The 23,523-nt window shown below is 33.1% G+C and overlaps 1 protein-coding gene and 1 non-coding gene across 7 annotated transcripts in view; both read right to left on the bottom strand.

The window, feature by feature from the left end:
- The window catches only part of LOC105475960 (CUB and Sushi multiple domains 3), a 1,218,758-nt gene that overhangs the window by 315,789 nt on the left and 879,446 nt on the right, over positions 1 to 23,523 (bottom strand). For all 6 annotated transcript variants that reach the window (XM_011731490.2, XM_071067898.1, XM_071067897.1 and 3 more), the window contains 3 exons: positions 13,147 to 13,338; positions 8,960 to 9,086; positions 7,064 to 7,266 (listed from right to left, as the gene is read on the bottom strand). In XM_011731490.2, the coding sequence (XP_011729792.2) occupies positions 7,064 to 7,266; positions 8,960 to 9,086; positions 13,147 to 13,338 (522 nt within the window). The remainder of the gene's footprint in view (positions 1 to 7,063; positions 7,267 to 8,959; positions 9,087 to 13,146; positions 13,339 to 23,523) is intronic.
- On the bottom strand, positions 20,321 to 20,425 carry LOC112425648 (small nucleolar RNA U13). Its single transcript, XR_003016766.1, has one exon. It is a non-coding gene; the product is annotated as a small nucleolar RNA U13 (small nucleolar RNA).

Here is a 23,523-nt window from a genome sequence, read left to right as displayed (position 1 = left end):
ATGGAACTATTTTACAATCCAATAATCCCATTTCTAGATATTTATCCTAAATAATTAAAATGAGGATCTTGAGGAGGTATTAGTACTCCTAAGTTCATTGCAACATTATTCACTATAGCCAAGATGTTGAAAACAACTTAATTGTCTAATGACAGATTAAGAAAATATGGCAAAGACACACAATGAATACTATTTGGTCTTTAAAAGAAGGATTCTGCAATATTCAGCAACATGAGTGAACCTTGAGGACATTATGCTAAGTAAAATAAGATAGTCACAGAAACACAACTACTGCATGATTTCACTTATATGAGGTATCTAAAATAGTCAAATTAATAGAATCAGAGTGTGAAATGTTTTTTTCCAGGGGCTTGGGGGAAATGGGATATAAGAGTTACTAATCAACTGGCATAGTGTTTCCATTTAGCAATATAAGTAAGCTTTAGGGACCTGCTATACAGAGTTGTACCTAGGCCAAAATAATGTACTCTGCACCTAACATTTTGCTTAAAAAGTAGATCTTGTGTTAATTGTTCTTATCACAGTAAAATAAATTGAAATAAAAATAATGTGGCTGTTGAAAGTACTCTAAAATGATTAAAACATATGTAATATATCAGGTAGTTTAAAATGATGAAGATGTATTTAATGCATTATTATGGCTTCAAATAACCATTCAATTATGATTCATATTTGGCATATATTAATAAAACTGCTCTCTTCACTAGCCTATAAAATGTAAACATGATACACAAAATAAATTTTACTAATTTCTGTTCACACAGCTATAAATGATCAGTGCATGATTTTCTCTCTTAAAGTTTTATCACTTACCTAAATAAGTTTTATTGAAATGGGATCATGGCTACTCCCTGCTTCTTAAAAAAAATGTTTCTGGATGTATGAAATTCTTGGATTTACAAATAGTAATTAAAAAACTACTCTGGATCATTTTCTGCTATTTGTTTTGGTTTCGTTTCAACTTTCACAGGGATTGGTTTTCGTGGAATCCTTGCTGATCTCTGCTTGGTTGTTTCTTTACAGCACCTTCAGTAGAACTGACTTTCCTTTTGCACATCTTAGTGGATATCAGCTTTCTTAAGAAATGAATGCTCAGTACATACTTTTTCATTAAACATTTACTTTTTAAAATCTCATTGCTGCCATAAAGGTCTATTGCAAGATAATTAAAAAATGTTCATGATAAAGTAATTAGTTCCAAATTTACACAATAAAATAAACAGCACATATACTCGTGGCATGAGTATTCAGACTATATTTTGTAGGTCTGTAGATCAACTGCTCAGTCTCTATTTCAACACATACTTCAAGAAGACATATTTCCCATATTTCCGCCTAATCTTGCCAATTCATGGCCTGGCAGTCTTATGTATCTTCAAACCACAATACATACTGTAGCATAACTATCTGTTTATACAAAATATCAGGGCAACAATGTGAAATGCTCCTCCTAGCCAGGCACAGTGGCTCAGGCCTGTAATCCCTCACTTTGGGGGGCTGAGGTGGGCGGATCACAAGGTCAGGAGATCGAGACTACCCTGGCTAACATGGTGAAACCCTGTCTCTACTAAAAATACAAAAAATTAGCTGGGCATGGGGGGACACGCCTGTAATCCCAGCTACTCAGGAGCCTGAGACAGGAGAATTGCTTGAGCCCGGGAGGCATAGGTTGCAGTGAGCCAAGATCGTGCCACTGCACTCCAGCCTGGGTGACACAGCGAGATTCCATCTCAAAAAATAAATAATAAAAAAAATAAATAAATGCTCCTCCCACCACCATCTAGGGTCAGAATGGGTGACCTGTTCAACCTAAGAATGTTTCATTTTATCTATAAGTGTCCTACATGCTATCCATGAAAGGTAAGTGTTAATTACCTAGCATCTGGAAAAAGTTGAGAAATAGATACAAGTTATTATGGCAAAAAAAAAAAAAACACAACTACTTTTGCACCAACCTAATAGTATTTGTCTTTCAGATGTTACCATGAGTTATAATTACTGAGCACTGCAGACTTATGTCACAAAGCAGAGATCTAATAAATACACTGTGGCTTATTTTAATGAACCATTAATAGTCATATTTTGTTAAAAAGGGAAAATACAGGATAAATGTCAAAACAGTCAGAATGCCAGGACAACAGACATAAATGAGGATTGTCCTGAGCAAACCAGGGAAGAGCAGTACATATGTGGAAATAAGTAATTCTGTCTAGTAGTTCATTGCTACTAGAAGTAGCATTTAGCCTAGGCCCTGGAAAATGACTAAAAATGTACAAATTTTGAATGTAGGCACAAGGGTTTCAGGAATATGGAAGAGAGTTTGCAAAGCAGTAGAAATGTGCAATGATATTGTCCTTTCAGAACAATTTAATTAGACCTCTGGATGTATATAGATGAATAGTGAGGAGTGAAGCTGGCAGGCAGGTTGGGGCATATTCTGGAGGCTTTAAATATTATGCCAAAGTTTTGAGTTTAGATCTGTGTGGCCATTAAATAATTTTCAACAGAGAAGTGATGTCCAATTTTGTATTTCGGAAAGATCAATCAGGCAGAAATGTGGAGAACAGTTTGGTTGGAGGGATAAAGAAGTGAGGGGCTAGTCGACTGTTGGAGCAGTGCAGGGAACAATAAGGATGAAAACGAAGGCAGGGGCACCAAGCAATTGGTTAAAGCTGGGGAACTTCAACCTCTCATGGCTAAGGGATCTATTTCCTTGAGATTTTTTCAGCAATATTAGCTATGGGCCTCAGCATTTTGTATTACCCAGCAGGGGAAGATTCATAACAGAGAAGTCAAAGAGTGAAGAGCATAGAAAATGCTCTGTCAGAATCTACTATTCTGTGGGCAACTGACAGCATGATACCCAATGATATCCTCCCTGGGGAACTAAAGTGGAATGAGACAGGCAAATTAAAATGTAAGCAGAGGATATAGAAGCTGACTGCCGAGAAGTGAGGACAGCACATACGACAGCATGAAGTGGCAATGTTAGACTTAAGTAGCTCTGATTAAGCAAAAGTGCCTTGCAGACAATAACACCAATAGATAAAGCAACAGACTCTACAAAGGATGAATGGATCATGAAATAAAAGTCATGAGGCTGCTGATAGTGGCTTGATGATTATAAAGTTGGTCTGTGACCTACATTTCTGTTAAATTCACTTTGCACCAAGTTTGGGGAAATACGTATCACCTGTTATATTCATTGGTGAAGACTGTTCTGCTACTATTGCCTGATTTATTATTTTTAATTAATTATTTTGACTTTCAATGGACAGCTATTTGCTCAAAAGAAGAATGGAATTAAATCGTACTCATCGAGGAAGGGGGGCTCAAATAAAACCTGACAATTAAAATGACAATACTTCCTGATTGTGTAGGAGCATCCTGGTTTGTGCCTATTGCTGAGCTTAGTTTTTATTAGCACTTGCTTTTGATCTCTGAAATACCTTAAGTCTGGATAGTAAATTATATTATTACCCTGTACAAAATGTTTGTTCTATATAGACATTTAAAGAGACAAAGGTGTTCATGATATTAATATATTTGGGGGAGCAAAGGCATCATAATAAAAATACCACTACCAGCCTGGACAACATAGTGAGACCTCATCTCCACACACACACAAAAATAAAAATTAGTGAAGCGTGGTGCACACCTGTAGTCCTAGCTACACGGGGGACTGAGGTAGGAAGATCGCTTGAGCTCAGGAGGTTGAGGTTGCAGTGAGCTGTGATTGTGCCACTGCACTGCACCGTGGCTGATAGAGCAAGACCTTGTCTCAAACAAAAACAAACAAACAAACAAACAAAAAACAACCAAAAAACTTCTAGAACAATGAATTGCTACATTGTTTATACTGATCTTCATTTGGAGAAAAAGAAATACAACCAGTGGAAAGAGCATTAGCTAGAATAGTAAGAAAATACTTTACTGAAAAGGGATCTTGGCACAGAACCTGGAAGGATGAGCAGAATTTAAGCACAAGGGAGCAGAAGTAACACTAAAGCAAAAAGAAGGTTTGGTGATGGAAAGCAGCAGAGAGACAGAGAGAGAGACAGTTTGTGTGTGGGGGTGTGTGTGTGTGCATGAAATTAAGAGTTGCTTGAGTTAATGAAAACATGAGTTTGAGAATTAATTGGTGATAAATATGTTTAATACCTGGTTCTTAATAAACTCTCCTAGGCTGAATGAGCGAAATGGATGAACATATGAACGAGTGGATAGGATGAAATAGATTTATCTAGGGAAGAAGAATTTAGGTAAGGCATTGAAATGGCAAACATGAACCCATGAGCCAAGTTTGACCCACAGTAGTTGTTTAGTGGCCTATAGTCCATTTACATTCTCTTTAATATTACTTGTATACTTTAGAAACTAGACGACTTTAGATAAAATTTCTTATTTGAAATTCCACTTTAAAAATTTCCTGTCTTCCTACAGGGCAAAATGCCTACAGCCAGAGAGGGCATCTGTCCATTTCAAATGGGCATGTATGTACTCTAGCTTTCCCTCATTTCTTCTCACTTTTTCACTTATATTTCATCTCCTTTTTCAGATTGGTACCTTTGATGTGGTGCTGGGAATGATAATCCGGAAACCAAACTGATTAAAATGTAGAACTCCATTGCGACTAATAATATATAACTGAATATATATATAATATATAATATTATATATATAATATATATATAATATATATTATTATATATATAAAATATATATAATATATATATAATAACTAATAATATATAACCTTCTATTCCCTCTGGCATAATTAATGCATGTATCTAGAATAATAATACTGTAATAATAACTGCTAAGCATTTAGTATGTACAAAGCATGACATTAATCTCCTTTCAGACATATGAGTTTGAGTTATCACTCCAGGCATCTGCTAGTTGTATGATCTTGAACAAATTAACTGACTTTCTGAACATTAACGTATTTCTTTGGGCAATGAGAATGATAACCATATCTTATATGGCTTTTGTGAGAATTAAATGAGATTATGTATATAAAGCATTTAACTTAATTCTTGGCACCCATCGAGACTTCATTCATGAAAAGAATATTTTCCCATTTGAAATCTGAACACTTGAAAAGCTATGTAAGCATATATTCTGGAAAAGATCTCTAACCAAGAGGCTAATTTTTCATTCACAATATAGTAATCATCAATGTAACTTTATTTCAATAGGTTGGTTTTAAGGCTCAGATCAAATTTCTATCCATCTTAAAAGAATCTTACGAAGGTAGAGTTATTAAAGTTCTAGTATGAAATATATTGTTTCCATAACTTTAATGTGCCCTACAAATATAATCAATATAAAAATGTACTGCTAATTTTACAGATTATCTACAATAAAAATTCCCAGAAATGCATGTAAAATAGCATGTTTCCACTTAACCAGATAAGATTGAGTGCAAAGTGTAAGTTGCATTTGTAAACACTGAGACTGAGACACCTTTTCATATTACTGTATGCAGATATTTAATCACAATAACAATTTAAGTGGAAAACACTATGTATTACTGATCTAAAGTAAAAGTAGGAATTTTTTGTTGCTAAACTAAAATAGAAATAACTAAAATTAAACCACTCTCTGACAAATTGTTCCCACTTGAAAAAATATAAACAGTAGAGATTAGAATATACAAATATGAAGAATATTTTATTGGTAAATATTTTCTAATTGGGAGAAATTTATATTCACCTATTATATGATTATTTTCTTACTTTAGTCCCTTTTCTCAAAATACGTATTTAAAGTGCAAATTTAAAGATATTAACTTTTCAGTTTATACCTCCCTTTCACATGAGCTTGGGTCATATAGTACAAAATAATTCATTTGTGTTAATAGGTCAAATAACTGTTTTCCATAAACAAAAAGTCAGCCAAGAGAATTGTTTGACTGTATAATTGTTTACCTAAAATGGCATATTTTGTTGGCACTGATTTCAAAAGTCCTTCATGCTTTTAAAAATTATTTGTATTATTTATTTTCAAGACATTTCAATGTTACATTTATTTATGTAAAAATAATAGTTCATTAGGTACCAGCTATCTACTCAATACCAAATACTGTGCACACATGATTCTGTTGCATTTAATAACTTATTTATGAGATGAGCATTGTTATTCCTATGTCACTTAGAAAACCCAGTATTGGGTCACTAGGTAAGGTGCCGAAAATTAGCAGTTAGTAAGGAGCCAGAATTTGAATTCCGACACATTTGAAGAGTACCGGTTTGCACTCTCAGTTGATCATAGAAACGTTGATACATTTCTGTTAATAGGACTTTTTAAGACTATACAGATAAAAAATCTATTAGATAATTTTCTCAAAGAGATAATGTGTATTAAAAAGTTAAACTAATATTTTAAAATTTTAAGATTGTATTCATTTTATCCATCAACTAAACTAACATTTCTTTTACAGAACACATATATTTAGTCACTTAGCAGTGCCATGAGAAGAAAAAAATTAACAAGACAAGAACACTGGTAATTACTTACAAGGAATGCTATTTCATTGTCATATTATTGTTATAGAAAATCTTTAATTTAAAAGCTGTCTGAAATATTTTGTCAAAGATATCTGTGAATATATAATTAAGATATTTAAAGAATAAAATAACAGTAAAAATGTAGGGTTGTATTTTTTTGTAATAGCAAGTATTCATTTCCTTCCTCATCTGCAAAACTTCACATTTTAAAACTTTCACTTTTACAGTATTTCCAGATTATAAGCTTTTGTGATGTAATTTTTTTAGCTGAGTAATTTTAACACCATTTTTACTTTAAGAATAAATGGTTTTACAAGTGGAGAGAAGTCTCAATAATTAATATTCAGAATTAATTGTATTACCTTTTTCCCATGTATATTTTACCTTTGCTGCAGAGATACAGGAAGAGCAGAAGCATAAATATTTAAAATCATTAAAATTTTAAAGTTAAAAATTTGAACAGTAAAGTTAACACGACTATTTACATTACCTTCCTATTTTGCATTAAGAAACGTTTTGAAAGAACTTACTTGAAAACTGAATTGCAAATCCAGATTTGCTAATATAAAAATCCGTGTCAAACTGGATGGTTACTATGTTGAGGGTGCTATGAATTCCTTCAGGAATAAGAGATCCACTAATTTCCTTTAAAAGCATCTCATTTTCTGGTGGACCATCCCAGACTCGGAGTATATCATGTGATGCTTCCGTATCAAAAGCAAGAAACTGCAAGCTGTGGGAGAACCATATTTCTCTGTTTACTTTAAACAAGGATTCAATTTTAAATAAAAAATAGAGCAAATGTGCATTGTGCCTTTTATTAGATATTCTTTTTTGCTATGTGATAAAAATGAATTATGTAAATAGCATATATTCTTAATATATTTTTCTTGAGAAGTATACTTTGTTTCTTTAAAATATTATTAAATACACCATTACATCACCTTTGCAAATTGTAGAAACTTCAGGCGTACATTCTTTCTTGTGTTCATGAATTTAACCAGGGCAACAGCAGGGGACATTTACAGACAATCTTCTACATGTTAGGCACTGTGCAAAATGCATTACATATATTTTGCTTAATTGTTATAATGACCCAATGAAGTAAGAATAATTTTTATCTCGATTTTACAAATATGGCAAATGGAGTTTAGATAAATGAAATAATTGCCCAAAGAGTGGCATAATCACAAATTGAACTCAAGTTATCTGATTCTACAGTGCACACTTTTATCACTGTTCCATGTTAAATCTATTGTGTTTTATGTTTAATCTAGACAAAATTAGAATCGGGTACTTTTTGTGCTTGGTGCAAAATTTAGAAATCTAATTATATCAACATGCTCAACTCTACATACAATACATTTATGTTTGATACATGAATCATTATAGCTTTAAATTTGGGCTGCAATTTAATATCAAGCAATGTTTAATTTTTAGAAACTGCAGAATTCTCTTGAATTTATTACTTTCAAGTTTAATAATTCTAATATTTATATAAAGCAAGGCATGACTTAGACTAAAGAAAAATAAACTGAGGATGATACAGTGTAGTATGTTTTGAGTTTGCACATTGCCTTGCAAAAGTAATGTACCAACTCATCCATCAATGCATAGGAGTGTACCACCTAGAAGCTTGTCTGAAGTTCCATTTTATATAAATAGAATTTATATTACTACTTTATATAAGTGTGATTCTCAAGTTTTAAAGTTATTGTTTGTTATTGAAAACACACTAAGTAGCTCATATGTCAAGGGTGATTCTAGCCAAAGCTGCATAGCAAGGCTGGGACTGAGAGCCTGTGATAGCTATGAAAGTCAGACTGGTGTTGATTTCAGTTACTTATATCTAAAAGGCAGCAGCAATGTGAAGAACTCTGCAGAAAAGGGAAATCTAACATGATTACAGGGGCAGAGAGCAGGTGTTTCACAAATGTGTTTAGGGACAAGGACAACAGGAAATGGTATTCAGTCCCCTTCTATTCTTATTTCTCCTAATTGTTAATGAGGATGCACTAGGGTAATAATCTGCATAACTCTGTATACAATCAGTCAAAATGGGCCAGGAGTAGTGGCTCACACCTGTAATCCTAGCACTTTGGGAGGCAGGGGAATTGCTTGAGCTCAACATTCTGAGATCAGCCTGGTCAACATAGTAAGATCTCGTTTCTACAAAATACTTAAAAATTAGCCTAGCCTGGTAGCACATGACTGTATTCCCACCTACTGGGGAGGCTGGGGTGGGAAGATCATTTGAGCTAGGAGGAGGAGGTTGCAGTGAGCTACTGCCTTACAGTCTGGGTGACAGAGAGAGATTCTGCCTCAAGAAAAAAAAAAAAATGAAACAAATGGATATTAATTTTATATAGGGGTTGGTCAGGTACTTCAGATGCCCTAGTAATGTTGAGAAAATGTAATTCATTTACCTGACAATATTTCCAGGATCTACCTCAATCATCCACATGCAACGCAGATTATTGTCATATGGAAAAGGATAGCCAGGAGATAAGATTCTTCCTGATGATTCTCCTTTAAAACGACCTCCACATTCAGCTGATAAAAAATAATAAAAAATTTAAGCCACAATTTAATGCCAATCTTTTCAAAACAATTACAAATTTCTCATGAGTGTACAAAAGAATACTAATTTCCTTTCTTTAAAGTATATATTTGTATAAACTTTTAAAGTATTAATTGAAGCAAGAATATATAATGCAATCAAGTAATAATAGAGTCTCAAGTTAGATCACAGAAAAGACAATAAAACAGAAACCTACTTATACAATTAAAAAAAAGACACACTCAAAACCTCTGAGATAGGATTCCAAACATTTTAAGATGTGTTGTTAAATAACGATAATTTTAAAAGGGAAACAGATGGCAAGTCGCTCACTGCTAGCGAATTGCAGGCTGAATAATTCATCATCTTTCTACCCCACCTTTGAGAAAAACTAATCTTTACTGCAGTCCCTCAGGCCTTCTAAATTTCATTGTCCTTTTATTTCCCCTTTAAATCATTTTAAACCCTTTCCCTTTTACTCTCCCAAAAGTCAAAGTGACATTTTTTATTAGATTCCTTACTTTAGTAAAATCTAGTTAGGTTTTGATTTAATATGGTCTCTAATTTTTATAAAAATTATGAAACTAAGAATGTAAGTATTATCATGCAATATAATTAAAATTTTATATTTTAGGGGATTCCTTCTCCATTTTAATACTATTTAATACTATTGTGATAACTAGAGTGATTTTACATCAGTGAACAACCTAGAAAGAGTCTCTGTACTAGAAAAGAGAGAACTAAGTATTTTGGTTAGCATATTGCTCTACATCTTTAAACCCTAGAAAAAAGGAAAACACTGTGGAATGCTTTATACATTTGAATCTTTGGTGATACTTCTTGTTATTAGGCACTTGTGTATGAGAAACCTCCCCTTATGGCCTTCCCAGCTGTTTGCCAGAGTTTTTAACACAAGTTACTCCATTTTGATTCTGACAACTTTCTTATTATCTTAGATTAAATAACTGAATTAAACTTTTTATTTTTGGTAATAATTATTATTAATATTATTAGACCAAAGAAGGTCAAAGCAGGAAAATTTTAGCATTTGAAAAAGACCTAATAACACTAGAATCTAATGGCTCAAATTTGTAGGCTACAAATATGTTAACTTGTTTCAAACATTTTAGATACTATATTGCACCACACTGTGATGGATAGTTTTATGTGTCAACTTGACTGGGCTATTAGCGCCAGTTACTTAATTAAATACTTATCTAGGTATGAAGCTATTTTATAGATATGGATAACATCTACACTCAGTTGACTTGTAGGCCTCATTCAATAAATTTGAAGACCTTAAGAGCACAATTAAGTTTCCTTGGGGGGGGGGGGGAATTCTTTCTCAAAGTTTCAGCAACTCTGGCCTCAGTTTCTAAGCTATTAACTTGCCCTATGGATTTTGGACTTATCAACCCCCACCATTGCATGATTCAGTTCCTTAAATTAAATAAAGCTCTATAGATAGATAGATGGATAGGTAAGATGGAGAGAGAGAAAAAAAGAGAGAGACAGAGACAGAGAGAAAGAGAGATATCCTATTGGTGCTGTTTCTCTGGAGAACCCTGACTGATATACCCATGGAGGGCTAAGGGAATATTATCTTTTATTGCAACATTAATTTAATCTAATTCATAATAACACCTTCGGGAGATTTTTAAATTAAAAAGATATTAGTATTTAAGATGTTATCACCATTTATGGTTTTCCATTTTTTTTCTAACAAAAATCCTGTTGGACAATCTGTAAACATAATTGTATTAATTCACTTTTCATCATTTATTTATGATTTATCACTATTTGGGACATACATTTAATTTAAGAACAGAGTTGATACTTGTTCTTCTAGATTAATTTATAGTCAATTGTAGTATTTTGTACTATATTGCATCCTGAACTTAAATATAGCTGTTTCCCCCCAAATTTCTTTGTTGTAAAATATTGCTTGGCATTTTGACCTCAAAAGAGCCAGTGTCATATGCTGTAGTACTGGAGTTCATATTCTGAGTAAAACTTATGTTTGCAGAATAAAATGAAATACAGTGTTTAAAGAAGAGATACAGGTTAAATCCTTCCAGCTACGGTGCATCAAAAACTAATTTTTGTTTGATCAACGAATAAGCTTCAGAAACATAATTACCTACAAAAAATCCAAATAATTAAGAAAAGTTTCCTTATCTGACTGAGGCTAAGACATAGCTGTAGTAGATATTTAAGGTTAATGAGCACAGGATATTATAACCATAGGCCAAGTGTTAAAGCTATTAATCACTGCCAGTAGAGAACACCATCTAAAATAGAATTTCATCTTCGGTTATCATCAAATTATTCAGTATCACTCAACATATGTCCAACTGTTTATAGCTGCTAAATTTATTTGATCATCTATCATTCGAATTTTATTTAAAAAGATAGATTACCCTACCCATGAAATCTTGCACAATATGAAGTCAAAATGTTTTGATTTTGAGTATTCGTAAACATAAAATGCATTGATTTGTTGCAAACATAATTAAAACCTTCTGGTCTCAGACTAAATGTCCTTCCATTTGTATAAAATCTTTCCAAAAAGTAGAGAATGTCTTCAACTTGATTCAACACATGTAAAAATATATATATACATTTAATGTATTTGTTTGTGGTTTTAATTTTAAAAATAGCATGGCCAGTCAATATTTATATGTTTATGGTATTGTGCTATTAAACTCTTAATGCTTTTCTGAACATATTTCATAATCACATCAGAGAGAATTAATCAGTAGTACATTTTTCTCATAACCAGTGACAATGGGCTGATTATTCATCATATTCCAGGTTTTGGCAATTTAATTTGATTATTATTTTAGGTATCGCCCTCACAATCTGTCCAAAATTCGGATGCTGTCTGAAAGAAAGAATTGTGATTGCATTTTAGTTAAATAAAAACACGTTTGTTTTCTGCATGAATCAATGTTTTAATAAACCAACAGAGGTCTCATAGCATCAAAAGCACTACACAATTAGTTACAAGGCCTATAATAACTAGAATTTCATATTTTCTATTTGTATTCTAGCAAGTTTTATGGCAATTCCTATGTTGACCATATCAAAAAAAATGATAGAAATATTCTACTTTTGTCAAAAGGTTCAGGTCTTAAAAGGTAAGTCAAATTGCACATTAAATATGTGTGTTTTTTTGTATATCAATTATACCTCAATACAACTGCTAAAAATAAAAGATTTGAGTCAATTTTATCCATGTAGGCGTGACACAGAATGGATTTCTGCCTCTATAAATGCCATCAAAAGAGAAAAGCTGAAGAATCACTGCATATTTGTTTCCTGCTGGAGAGTTAGTGTTTTGCTACAAAGTTGTTTTCCCCTAGTATTCCAATCTCACACCTATTTGGTCTTTGGAGCAGAAAAGAAAAAAGAGAAAAAGAGAGGTCTCTATCCACACCTGTCAATATTTGTCTATCTACCTTCCTGCCTACCCATCTATGCATTAACTAATCTGCAAGATGGTAGGAATAAAACGGTATCCCAGCTATGTAAAGAAGACAAAAAATGATCGTTCTTTAGCTTCATAAAGGCAATATATCTTATGTTACTCTCACATTCCTTTTCCTATTGAAATTGGTTGTTATTCTGTACATGCATGAGAAAAGAGAATAAGTTACTGTTTTCTCTAATCCACCTTGATTCCACAATGTGTAATACTTTTGTAAATTAAAAATCTGGCCAATGCAATTCAATAAATGTGAGTGATTAAAATTCTTAACATTTTAGTAACGAGTTCAATTTTATGTCAAGGTAGCAGAAATGAAATGACTTCGAAGAGACCATATTGTCCCCCACAAACTATAAGATTATGGGAGGAATAATGAATAAAGTTATGAAAAGTATCTTTTCATTTTCCATTAATTTTCTTTTGACAAATTGAAGCTATGAGTTCATTAATTTCCTGATATAAAGTGTTAGTTGTAGGAGAACAGAGAGAATTTCTTAAAAATGCAAAGAAATTGATAAAGTTTTCACAGAAATATTCAGTGAAAATCTATGAGAGTATCCTACCAATACAGGAAGGCAGAGGATAGTCCCATGCCCTTCTCTCCCCTGTCATGCACTTGAGAAGGCTACTTCCGTGGAGAGTGTAGCCTGGATTGCATCCGTAAATGATGGTGCTACCAGCAAAGTGGCCTTGGTCACTGATCTTGTATCCAAATTGTGGAATGCCAGGATCTTCACAGTGTGAGAGTTCAAAACCTGGGAGAAAAATATAAATTGATTAGAGGCAAAATTTAGGAGGAGAATTTAAATCTATACAAATCATTCCTTTCCTTTATTATTTTTGATGATTACATACTTATTCCTAGTCATATTACCTATCATACAACAACCACACAGACCTTTTTTTCTTGAAAATTAAAATTTGTTGTGTTTTTGAAGTTTATCAGTGATACCCCATAGTCTATATAATTACATGGCTTGTGATATTAAGCTTCTTGTCTGTTTCAAGTGATTTAGAATTGATAGTAGATTCTGAGTGATACTGTGATATAAGAAGAAGTGTATATTTGTCCTTTATCCTTGATTCCTGTCACAGAGCTCCTAAAACTCTTGGAATTTCTTGAGTGATAAGGGTGAGAGTACAGTTTTTGCTATTTAAAATAAGTCATCCATACCTGAGTTTCTAAAATGAAGTTCTTCCTGGAGGATGGGGGCTGATCGCCAGAGAAACCCACCATATGATTAGAAGGTTGTGTTGGAACTTTTCATAGCCAGGTCTTATACATACATCTCCATGGAGGGGAGAAGAACTGAAGGTTGAGTCAATTACTGAGGATCAATGATTTAATCAATTATGCCTATGTAATAAAATATCCATAACAATCTTAGACAGAGGGGTTCTAAGAGTTTTCAGATTCATGAACACCTCCATGTGCTAGAAGGGTGATATACCCCAAATCCCCACTCCGTGGGGACAGAAGCTCCTGCACTTGGGACACTTCTGGACCTCAGCTATATACCTCTTCCTTTGGTAGCTCTCTGTTTGTATCCTTTATAATAAACCAATAAAGGTAAGTAAATGTTTCTCTGAGTTTTGTGAGTATTCTAGCAAATTATCATACTCAAGGAGGAAATTATGGGAATCCCCAATTTGTAGCTGATCAGTCAGAAATACAAGAGGCCCAGCTTTTCAGTTAGCATCTGAAGTGTTGACATTCTTGTGGGATTGAGCCCCTAAACTGTGGGGTCTACACTAACTGCAAGTAGTGTTAGAATTGAATTGAATTACCAGACATCAAGTTGGTTTCAAGGGTTGGCTCTCAGAATAGTACACCCCAAAGTATGCACTTTGGCACGTAGAGTGCTTTGAACGAAAAGAGATTAGAAGACCTCAGAAGCAATGTCTCTCTGACCTTCTGCACTCCTGCCCCTTGCCCCTTTCTCTCTCCCAAAGGTAGTCATACAAGCCAGAATTCTTCTTCTCCAAGGTGAATCATAAAAACTAGAAAACCTCTCCACCAAAGTGAACCACAGAACCTAGAAAGGTCACTTTCTTCCTTCTCTCTTGAAAACCCTCATTCCATAGGGATCCTCTCCCATACCCTGGAAAGGAAAGCTACATAAAGAGGTCAAGAAAAATTTGAATAAATAGGCTTACTGGGTTTCCCCTTCTCAATCTATTACTGACAGATTATATCTTTTACGACCAGTTTCATTTCTATACAGCTGTCCATTCATCACTGAACCACAGCATACAAACAGACAGTTTTACAGGGTTCCTTAGGTCTTTATTTCTAAAGGCTCCCATGTCATAGAAAACCACGATTCAATAAATTTGTTATGCTTTTCTCTTGTTAACTTATCTGTTGTTATAGGAATATCAGCATGACACGTATGAGGGTGACCAAAGGCATCACAGCTTTCTATCCCTATACCAGAGAGTTGGATAATTGGTTAGTGTGAGGAAGAAACATACATATATGGTGTCAGAAGGGTTGTGAGAAGAGAATTGGGTTTTGCATCACTGATCAAATAACTACTAAGATTATATCATCAAAATTTTAAAATTAAGACAAAATATGTGAAATAATAACTAGCCAAGTAATAAATATGTCAATTGCAAATATAACCAGACTGCTTTAGTTGTATAACCTTAGAAGAAAGTGAATACTCTCATATTTAAAATATACTTTATTGAGCTAATATACTAATCAGCTTGATGAACTCTAAATTTTTACATTCTAGTTTCTCCAGAAAAAGCATAATTCTTAGAAATTCTCACAGGAAAAAAATAGAAAAAAATAGAGGCTTCCCACATGTTGTCATTCTGAGATGTAGAGATAATATTTTTGTGTTTCTACGGGGTTAGGGCTTTCTGAATGAATTTGCTAAAAACTGAGATCCTGGGCTAACAGCAACACTTGAGAAGTTAATTTTCAACTGTATGAATAGTGAGAAAACTCCAGAGAAATTTACTTAACTGTGAGGAAGGTTTATGTTTACATTTAAATGAAGAATGAGGCCCAGAAATTTACAGAAATCTCTAGGTTATAAAAGTTGGAGATATGGGAGATTAATATGTCCCTTAGATAGGTACATTTACATTACAAAAGGTTAGAGTAAAAATGCCTGATCCTTTTCATATAGTCTCCAAGGAGCATACTTTTTTCTCCCACCTTCCAGGAGAGGAGAGGGAGAAAGCAGCAGAATAAACTCATTTACTTTTCTTCCTTTGTCTATGAAGTCCCTAGCCACTTCTGTAGATTTTTTCGTTAGGTATTCATCGTGTTGCCACAGGAGTAAGGACTGGGTAAAAGGAGAGCTGACACAGACATCAGCATCATCATTATATTACTTAATAAGGATCTACCTTCATCCTGAATATCTCATTTGCATATTCAAGGTAAAATTAATAAAGGTGAATGCTAAAAACCCCAACAGTCACAACACAACATGATTAAGATTCTGAAGGAACTAGAAAAAGACACTTCAAAAGATAAACCAAACCCGGTATGAATAAATCAAAATCTAAGCTGCCCTAGCTATATAGTTTCTTCTGTTTTAATATTTTACAAAATATAAAAATGCAGGGTAAATGATGTCATAAATGCACCAAGGACAATTAGGTGAAAACTTATATCAGTTACAACTTCTGAGATTAGAAAACCTTTAAGAATATTCTAGATAGTTTTATGAATGAGGAAAATCACTTAAGACAAAAATGTGGAGAAAAAACTTTTTCTTGTGTCCTAAATTATATGGTGATCAAAAAGGGATCTACATCACTTTTATAGACATAGATTCTTGACCAAATTAATCTAGATTTGAATTAGAAAGCAAAAAAGTGTATATTAGCTCACTTGTGTTAAATCACTAATTTGCATCATTGACTTTCTAGATTGTCACAACATAAAGTCACAAGAATTTGTATAGTTCTAAGAACTAAGTTTATCCTATTATTTCTGTGATTTGAGAGAAACATTATCTCTCAGAGAACATTAGGAGTCTTTCCTAGTCTCTGTTAAGGGGTCTTAGTCACTTCCTCCTCTGTTAAACCATAGAATTATTTGTACATTTGAATTCATTTGCAATGATTTATTTTCCTTGTTTTCGTATAGTTGAAATTCTTTCCTTTTTTCCTCCTCCCTCTCACAGTACCTATCTAGCACAAATCCTGGCACAGGTTAGATGTTCAGTAATGCTCAATAATGTTCATTAGTGAATGTGGATTCTTAGACACAATTATTTCTAGGACACAACTGAAAAATAAAGCAATGCTGATAAGAAACTGGAATTTGAGAGACAATTTTTAAAAACAGTTTCAAGAATTTCCTGAATGTCTCAATTTATGACAGTCGCATCTGGGTAAACATGCAAATCGCTTCAGAGACATAGCCATAAAGAGGTTAGCAGTCATTAAGTGAAATCATGACATATATAATCAAATGTAAAGAAAAAATAGTCAACCAGGTCAATCTCTCAAACACAGAAGAAACAGCAGAAGTAGTAACTTTAAAATTTCAGGACATATTACTTTGCATGGATCTACATACTTAATATTACATTTAAAATGTCTTTGCTTAAAAATTACAAGTTTGCATTTCTTCTAGCAGACATAATATTCAGTTTATCATTCAAGATGCAATGTATTTTGAGTTTTACCATATATCATTTCTCAAAATAAAAATGGAAATTAAGCTCTGTTTTCAAGGTTTATTGCCAAATTCATCCTTCCTTAAATCTTGAATTTTCTGTAAATGTGGTTGTGAATTGCTGGTGATGAGGTAAAATGAATATATTCTTTGAACATTAAGATAATTTATAATATTTTGCATTATAGCTGAAAATGCACATGGACAATAGTATCTAAGCTACAAAGCACAACATAATTTAGTTCAAATTGGTGGAATTATTGTTGCTTATTCATAAATATGCAGAAATGTCTTATCTTTATGGAAACATTCAGCTGCTAGTCTTTTCATTGAAAAGCTCAAATACTTGAAACTGACAATTAAATAAAGATGTGTATGAAAAATCATATATGTTATAAATATTCACCACTGCTTGTGAAATTTTATACTCTGATGAAATGAAAATTTCTAGAACACAAATGAACTGATAATCCTCATTACCCAGATCTTTTTGATTTTCTGAATACCTTAAACTGAGATTTCATTCCTTTCCTGCCACCATGTAGCATATGTCTCCAAAGATATCTAATTTATTTGTAAGTTATTATTTGAAATCTACAAAAAAGGATAACAACAAATTCATCTACTAGCTCTATCAGATTCTATTTTTGTATCATAGTTGTGTCAGATTCATATCAATGTTAATTCAGATTAATATTCAGATTTTCATTCATATTAAATCATTTTCACATTATTATTATTACAAAAGAAGTTAAAGATTCTTTTGTATTCTTCCCCAGTCTCTTTCTGTTTTTTCCCCACTGACAGCTAGCAAATATTCTAATTGAGTTTATTATTCTTGCACATATATTTTTATTACATATCTATACATCGATGAGCAACATACAGTGTTTTGCAAATGTTCACACATTTTATAAATAATATAATGGTTTTAAAAATTCTATGGCTTCATATTTATTGCCCGATATTGCATTTTATCTTTATAATTATATACCCATGCATGCACACGCATGCACGCACACACACGCACACACATTTTATTTATTTTAACTACTCTGTGGTATTCCATTGGTGACATATTCCCAAACTAATTTATTTTGCAGCATTTATATTCCTTCCAATTTTTTACTGCTATGAAAATGCTATACTTTTATGTCTCCTTTTGCACATGTACATGTGTTTTTATAGGGCATGCACCATTTAAAGACCTGAAGTTCATTTTGTCCTCAAGATTCAACCAAAATCTCCTAATCCATTAGTTAACTTCTTTTTTTTTTTTTTTTTTTTTTTTTTTTTGAGACAGAGTCTCGCTCTGTCGCCCAGGCTGGAGTGCAGTGGCGCGATCTGGGCTCACTGCAAGCTCCGCCTCCCGGGTTCACGCCATTCTCCTGCCTCAGCCTCCTGAGTAGCTGGGACTACAGGCGCCCGCCACCGCGCCCGGCTAATTTTTTGTATTTTTAGTAGAAACGGGGTTTCACCGTGGTCTCGATCTCCTGACCTTGTGATCCGCCCGCCTCGGCCTCCCAAAGTGCTGGGATTACAGGCGTGAGCCACCGCGCCCGGCCCATTAGTTAACTTCTGTCTTGGCTTACTAAAAGATACTTAGTATAATTTTGACCTCAATATAATTTCTTTAAATTTGTTTATGAATAACTATGTGTTCACATAGAGTAATGTCATACCTTACTAGCAAAACACTACCAGTAATACAAATAATTTACATCATTTAAAAATAAAAGTGACATGTGAAAATTCATTTTTAAATGTAATAAAATATATTTTATGTAACTTAAAAAGACTTTTACTTGCTCTTTTAAAAAAATTCAGTTAAAATATAAATATATATTTTATAAGTTAAATTTCAGAGAATTTAATGGTCAATGAAGATATGTTAGTTTTATGCGTCAATAGTAAAGACTTCCAAATTGCTATATAAAAAAGAAATAGATTGTTAAAAAGGAAATTGGGAAAGTATGTTAGCTAAATACGTTAGAGAAATATGCTTGCCGAAACCATATATGTTAATAAAAGTTGATATAATGCAAGGAGACAAATGAATATTACATTATTCTGCAATAATTTTAATCTCTATAGCATTGTTGGTGAACTAAATTCACAATATTAGGCAGAATAATTTTTGGGAACTATATTTAATATTTGGTGATTAAATTCCATTTTGGCCATAAGTCTTGCAAGAAAACATCCTATTTTAAAATTCTTTATATTTAAATGAAGAGGTATTTAAAGCAGAATGTCAACTTTACCACCTCAAAATTCACAAACAGGAAATACTTCAAGATAACAAACAACAGCTGCGATAATCCTTTGTGATTGAGACATAATAAAGAATATTAAGGGAATAAAGAAAAAAATGCTGAAGAACAGTTATACTTTTTTCTCATTAATAGAGCTAATAAAAACATATTTGATACACCATGTATTTCTCACTAATCAAACTATTAAAAAATCAAACTTTGAAGCTACAACTTTAGAAGAATGCTTTAAGAAGACAATCCCTTCTAGTTTTCAGTTTATGGAAGTTAAGTATTCAAGCAAAAAAGCTTGTGGAAATTATTACTATGCATTTCCGATTGCTTTCAGGAGTTAAGATAAAAGATTCTTTTTTTAAAAAACTGTGGATGCTTTTAGTACTACATATAAAGTTCTTACTAGAAAATATGTTACTGACAGACTGTCCTAAATTTTAATCTGTTAAACATAAACTAGTAAGTAATATTAAATGTGCTAAGTTTGTGTCTTGTACATCATATATTTGTACCACATTCTAGGTTGGTGATGTTCATCTTTAACTGAATATTAACTTGGTCAAAATCAATCAGCATTTGGCACTTGGCCTAAATCTATAGTTGATGTAATCTAAATATATACAGAAATTGAATTTTATTAGATATTGCCAAATTACTCTTCTAGGTGACTACCAATTTACATTCCCCAAGTTTATAAGTTTCAATTTCTGCAAATTGTCATAAGTACTTGGTGTTGCACAGCTTTCTGATTTTTATTTTCTCTGCTACGGTGTCATAGCATCTTATTTGGGTTTCCATTTTCATTTCTTTTTTCTTTCATGTCCGATGGGCAATGTGCAGATATTGTAACAAGGTTTGAGGAAGGCACATCTCACACAAGTGTGAAAACCTAATCATCACACTTATAAACTAAAAAAAAAGAATTTTTCATTTCTTAATACCTATCAAGTTAAGCATTTTTTATTCTGCTGAACTTCCCTCTGCTGTGAAATTTGTTTTAGTCCATGGTTTTCTTTTGGGCCTTTTTTTTTTTTTTTTTTTTCCCTTATTGATTTCTGGATTTTTTTTCTAGAGAGTGTATGTTTTCCATTGTATAAATACCTCCTTTTCAAATGTTTCACCTTTGTTTACAGTGTCCCTTTCTATTGGGACACTGTAGATTTTCCTTTTTCCTTTCCTTCTTCCTTTCCTTTCTTCTTCCCTTCCTTCTTCCCGTCCTTCTTCCCTTCCTTCTCCCCTCTCCTCCCCTCCCCTCTTCTCTCCTCTCCTTTCCTTTCCTTTCCATTCCGTTCCGTTCCTTTTTTTTCTCCAAGATTTGGTCAGGACAACAGAAGCCACTTATGTACTGTGTGTAGCTAAGATTCAAAACAAGAAATTTGAGGCCTTGATGATTTTGGAAATGCAAAGGGTGTGAAAGTCAGAAGACCACTGCTGGCTTTCAGGAAACTCAGCAGTTCAGGGAAGCTGCTGCCACATACAACCACCTGCCAGCAACACACTCCTGCCTGTAGCTGCTGGTGGAAAATAATGGCTTCTCCATCAATCTCACCTTTCAGCTCTCACAGGTCTGTCTTTAATTGGCAGAATCTAAGCAGAGATATTTGTTGGCAGAAGAATCTGAAAAATGTAGTTGCCAGATTTTTGGTTTCTACACTTCAAGGAGTGCTTAGAAGGTCAGAAATGCTACTCGTTATTGATGAATTTTTGCTTGTATATCTTATTTCAGAAATCTTCTTCTACCTTAAAGACACAGTTTTTCTAGGTCACACTTTTATTTTCTAAACATTTTAAAGTTGTGATATTTACATTTTAGGTCTTCAACTTGTCAGAAATTAATTTTATGTAACGTGTAAATTAGTAGGTCCTTAGATATGTAAGTTTAAATTTACTAAACTTCTATGATGCAAAGGCTATGAAAATGATACTTTTACTATTCTAGTATGAAGAAATTTAATATTGTCTATGTAAATTACAATTAATTAATAAACTTTTCTTTAGTATTTCAGTTAGAATACTTTGGACTATATCATGCAGCATTGATCAATACTTCCCTTATCACCCAATTTATTTTGGTATTTTAAAAATATAAGAAATGTCAAACATATCTGCTAACTGATTTATAGGACATGGAACCACATGGGGTGGCTTTATTGCTCCCTTGCAATTTACTTATTTTTCACTTTCATTTGCATTAGATGAGTTATATAGTAAGAATAAGGGTAGAGTTAATAAGTCATCTGATAATTTTTTATGATTTACATTGCCAACAACAAACCAGTAACTAAATTAAAGAGTAATTTGTTGTATATTCACAAGGCTAGTATACAAGAAAAAGCATCACAAATTAGTTAATGCCCATCTTTAATTTGAATATAAAATTTGAAATGGCCATGCCTCATGTAGATTATTAAATGATTTCAAGCAACAAAACTGGAAGGCTGTGAACAATCAAATATATTTACAGTTTTCTCTTGGGATAATGAACATTTCTCCAGTGGGATTTTTTTGTAAATTAAATGTGCAGAGGAGATAACAAGAAAACATCTGAGCCCAGAGTACTGCCTAATGGCTGGGCAACATGCATATTTAGCAGGTCAGCTTTTGATAAGACAATAGTATAGTCCATCAATAAGGTGCAATTTAGCTCTGTAAATAGATGGCTGTTAAAAATACTCAATTCCTTTTTACAAAATAAAAGTAGGATAACTATAAGTAAACAGGGCTAAAAGAATCTGTAATGAAGTAATCTTCAACAAGTAGCGTTTAGAGACTTCATGAACAATATGAATGATGCAGGACTAAGTCTTTCCCTAATAGTAAACGTAACGAACATGAAAACATTCAGATTCTCAAGAATAAAATGACAAAAGTTTCTATGGGAAGAATTGCACTAATATTATTTCTCTCTTTTTTTATTTTTATTTTTTTTACATTTACATAGACAGTTTTAAAAATACATTAAATCTATAAATCTTCAAATATAAAGAACCAAATCTTGAGTTCAGAGCTAGTATAGCATAGTGGTTAGAAACATGGATTCTAGAGGCAGAGACTCTCAGTTCAGTTTCCATGTCTGTACTTGTTAGCTATGTGACCTTGGCTGAGGAAGGTAACTTTGCCATGCTTTTTATTTCCTCATTTTCTCCCTGGAAATAATAATATTATCTGCCTCTTTGGGATACCTTGCATCTAGTAGGTGGTAGATAAATGGTAGCTGTTATTATTTGTAACTTTTATATTGAACATTATGATAATGACCAAAGTATCTACGTGTCTTTTAAATGAAATCCAAGCCCGTACTATACTCCACCTCACCTCTGATGATATAGGAGTTAAGAAATTATTTAGACAGATAGTGGGGGTATGGGAGTTCTTAGTAACTTTTTCCTTTTAATGAAAAGCAGCCACCAAGTCATTTTCTTTTCTTTTCTTTTTTTAAAATTATACTTTATGTTCTAGGGTACATGTGCACAACGTGCAGGTTTGTTATATGTGTATACATGTGCCATGTTGGTGTGCTGCACCCATTAACTCATCATTTACATTAGATATATCTCCCAATGCTATCCCTCCCACCTCCCCCCACCCAACAACAGGCCCGGTGTGTGATGTTCCCCTTCCTTCCAAGTGTTCTCATTGTTCAGTTCCCACCTATGAGTGACAACATGCGGTGTTTGGTTTTCTGTCCTTATTATAGTTTGCTCAGAATGATGGTTTCCAGCTGCATCCATGTCCCTACAAAGGACATTAACTCATCCTTTTTCTGGCTGCATAGTATTCCATGGTGTATATGTGCCACATTTTCTTAATCCAATCTGTCATTGATGGACATTTGGGTTGGTTCCAAGTCTTTACTATTGTGAATAGTGCCACAATAAACATATGTGTGCACGTGTCTTTATAGCAGCATGAGTTATAATCTTTTGGGTATATATCGAGTAATGGGATGGCTGGGTCAAATGGTATTTCTAGATCATTGAGGAATCACCACACTGTCTTCCACAATGGTTGAACTAGTTTAC

The sequence above is a fragment of the Macaca nemestrina genome, chromosome 8 (genome assembly GCF_043159975.1).
Source record: "Macaca nemestrina isolate mMacNem1 chromosome 8, mMacNem.hap1, whole genome shotgun sequence".
NCBI lineage: Eukaryota > Metazoa > Chordata > Mammalia > Primates > Cercopithecidae > Macaca > Macaca nemestrina.
Note: the sequence above shows the minus strand (reverse complement) of the source record. Positions and strands in the feature narration are given on the sequence as shown.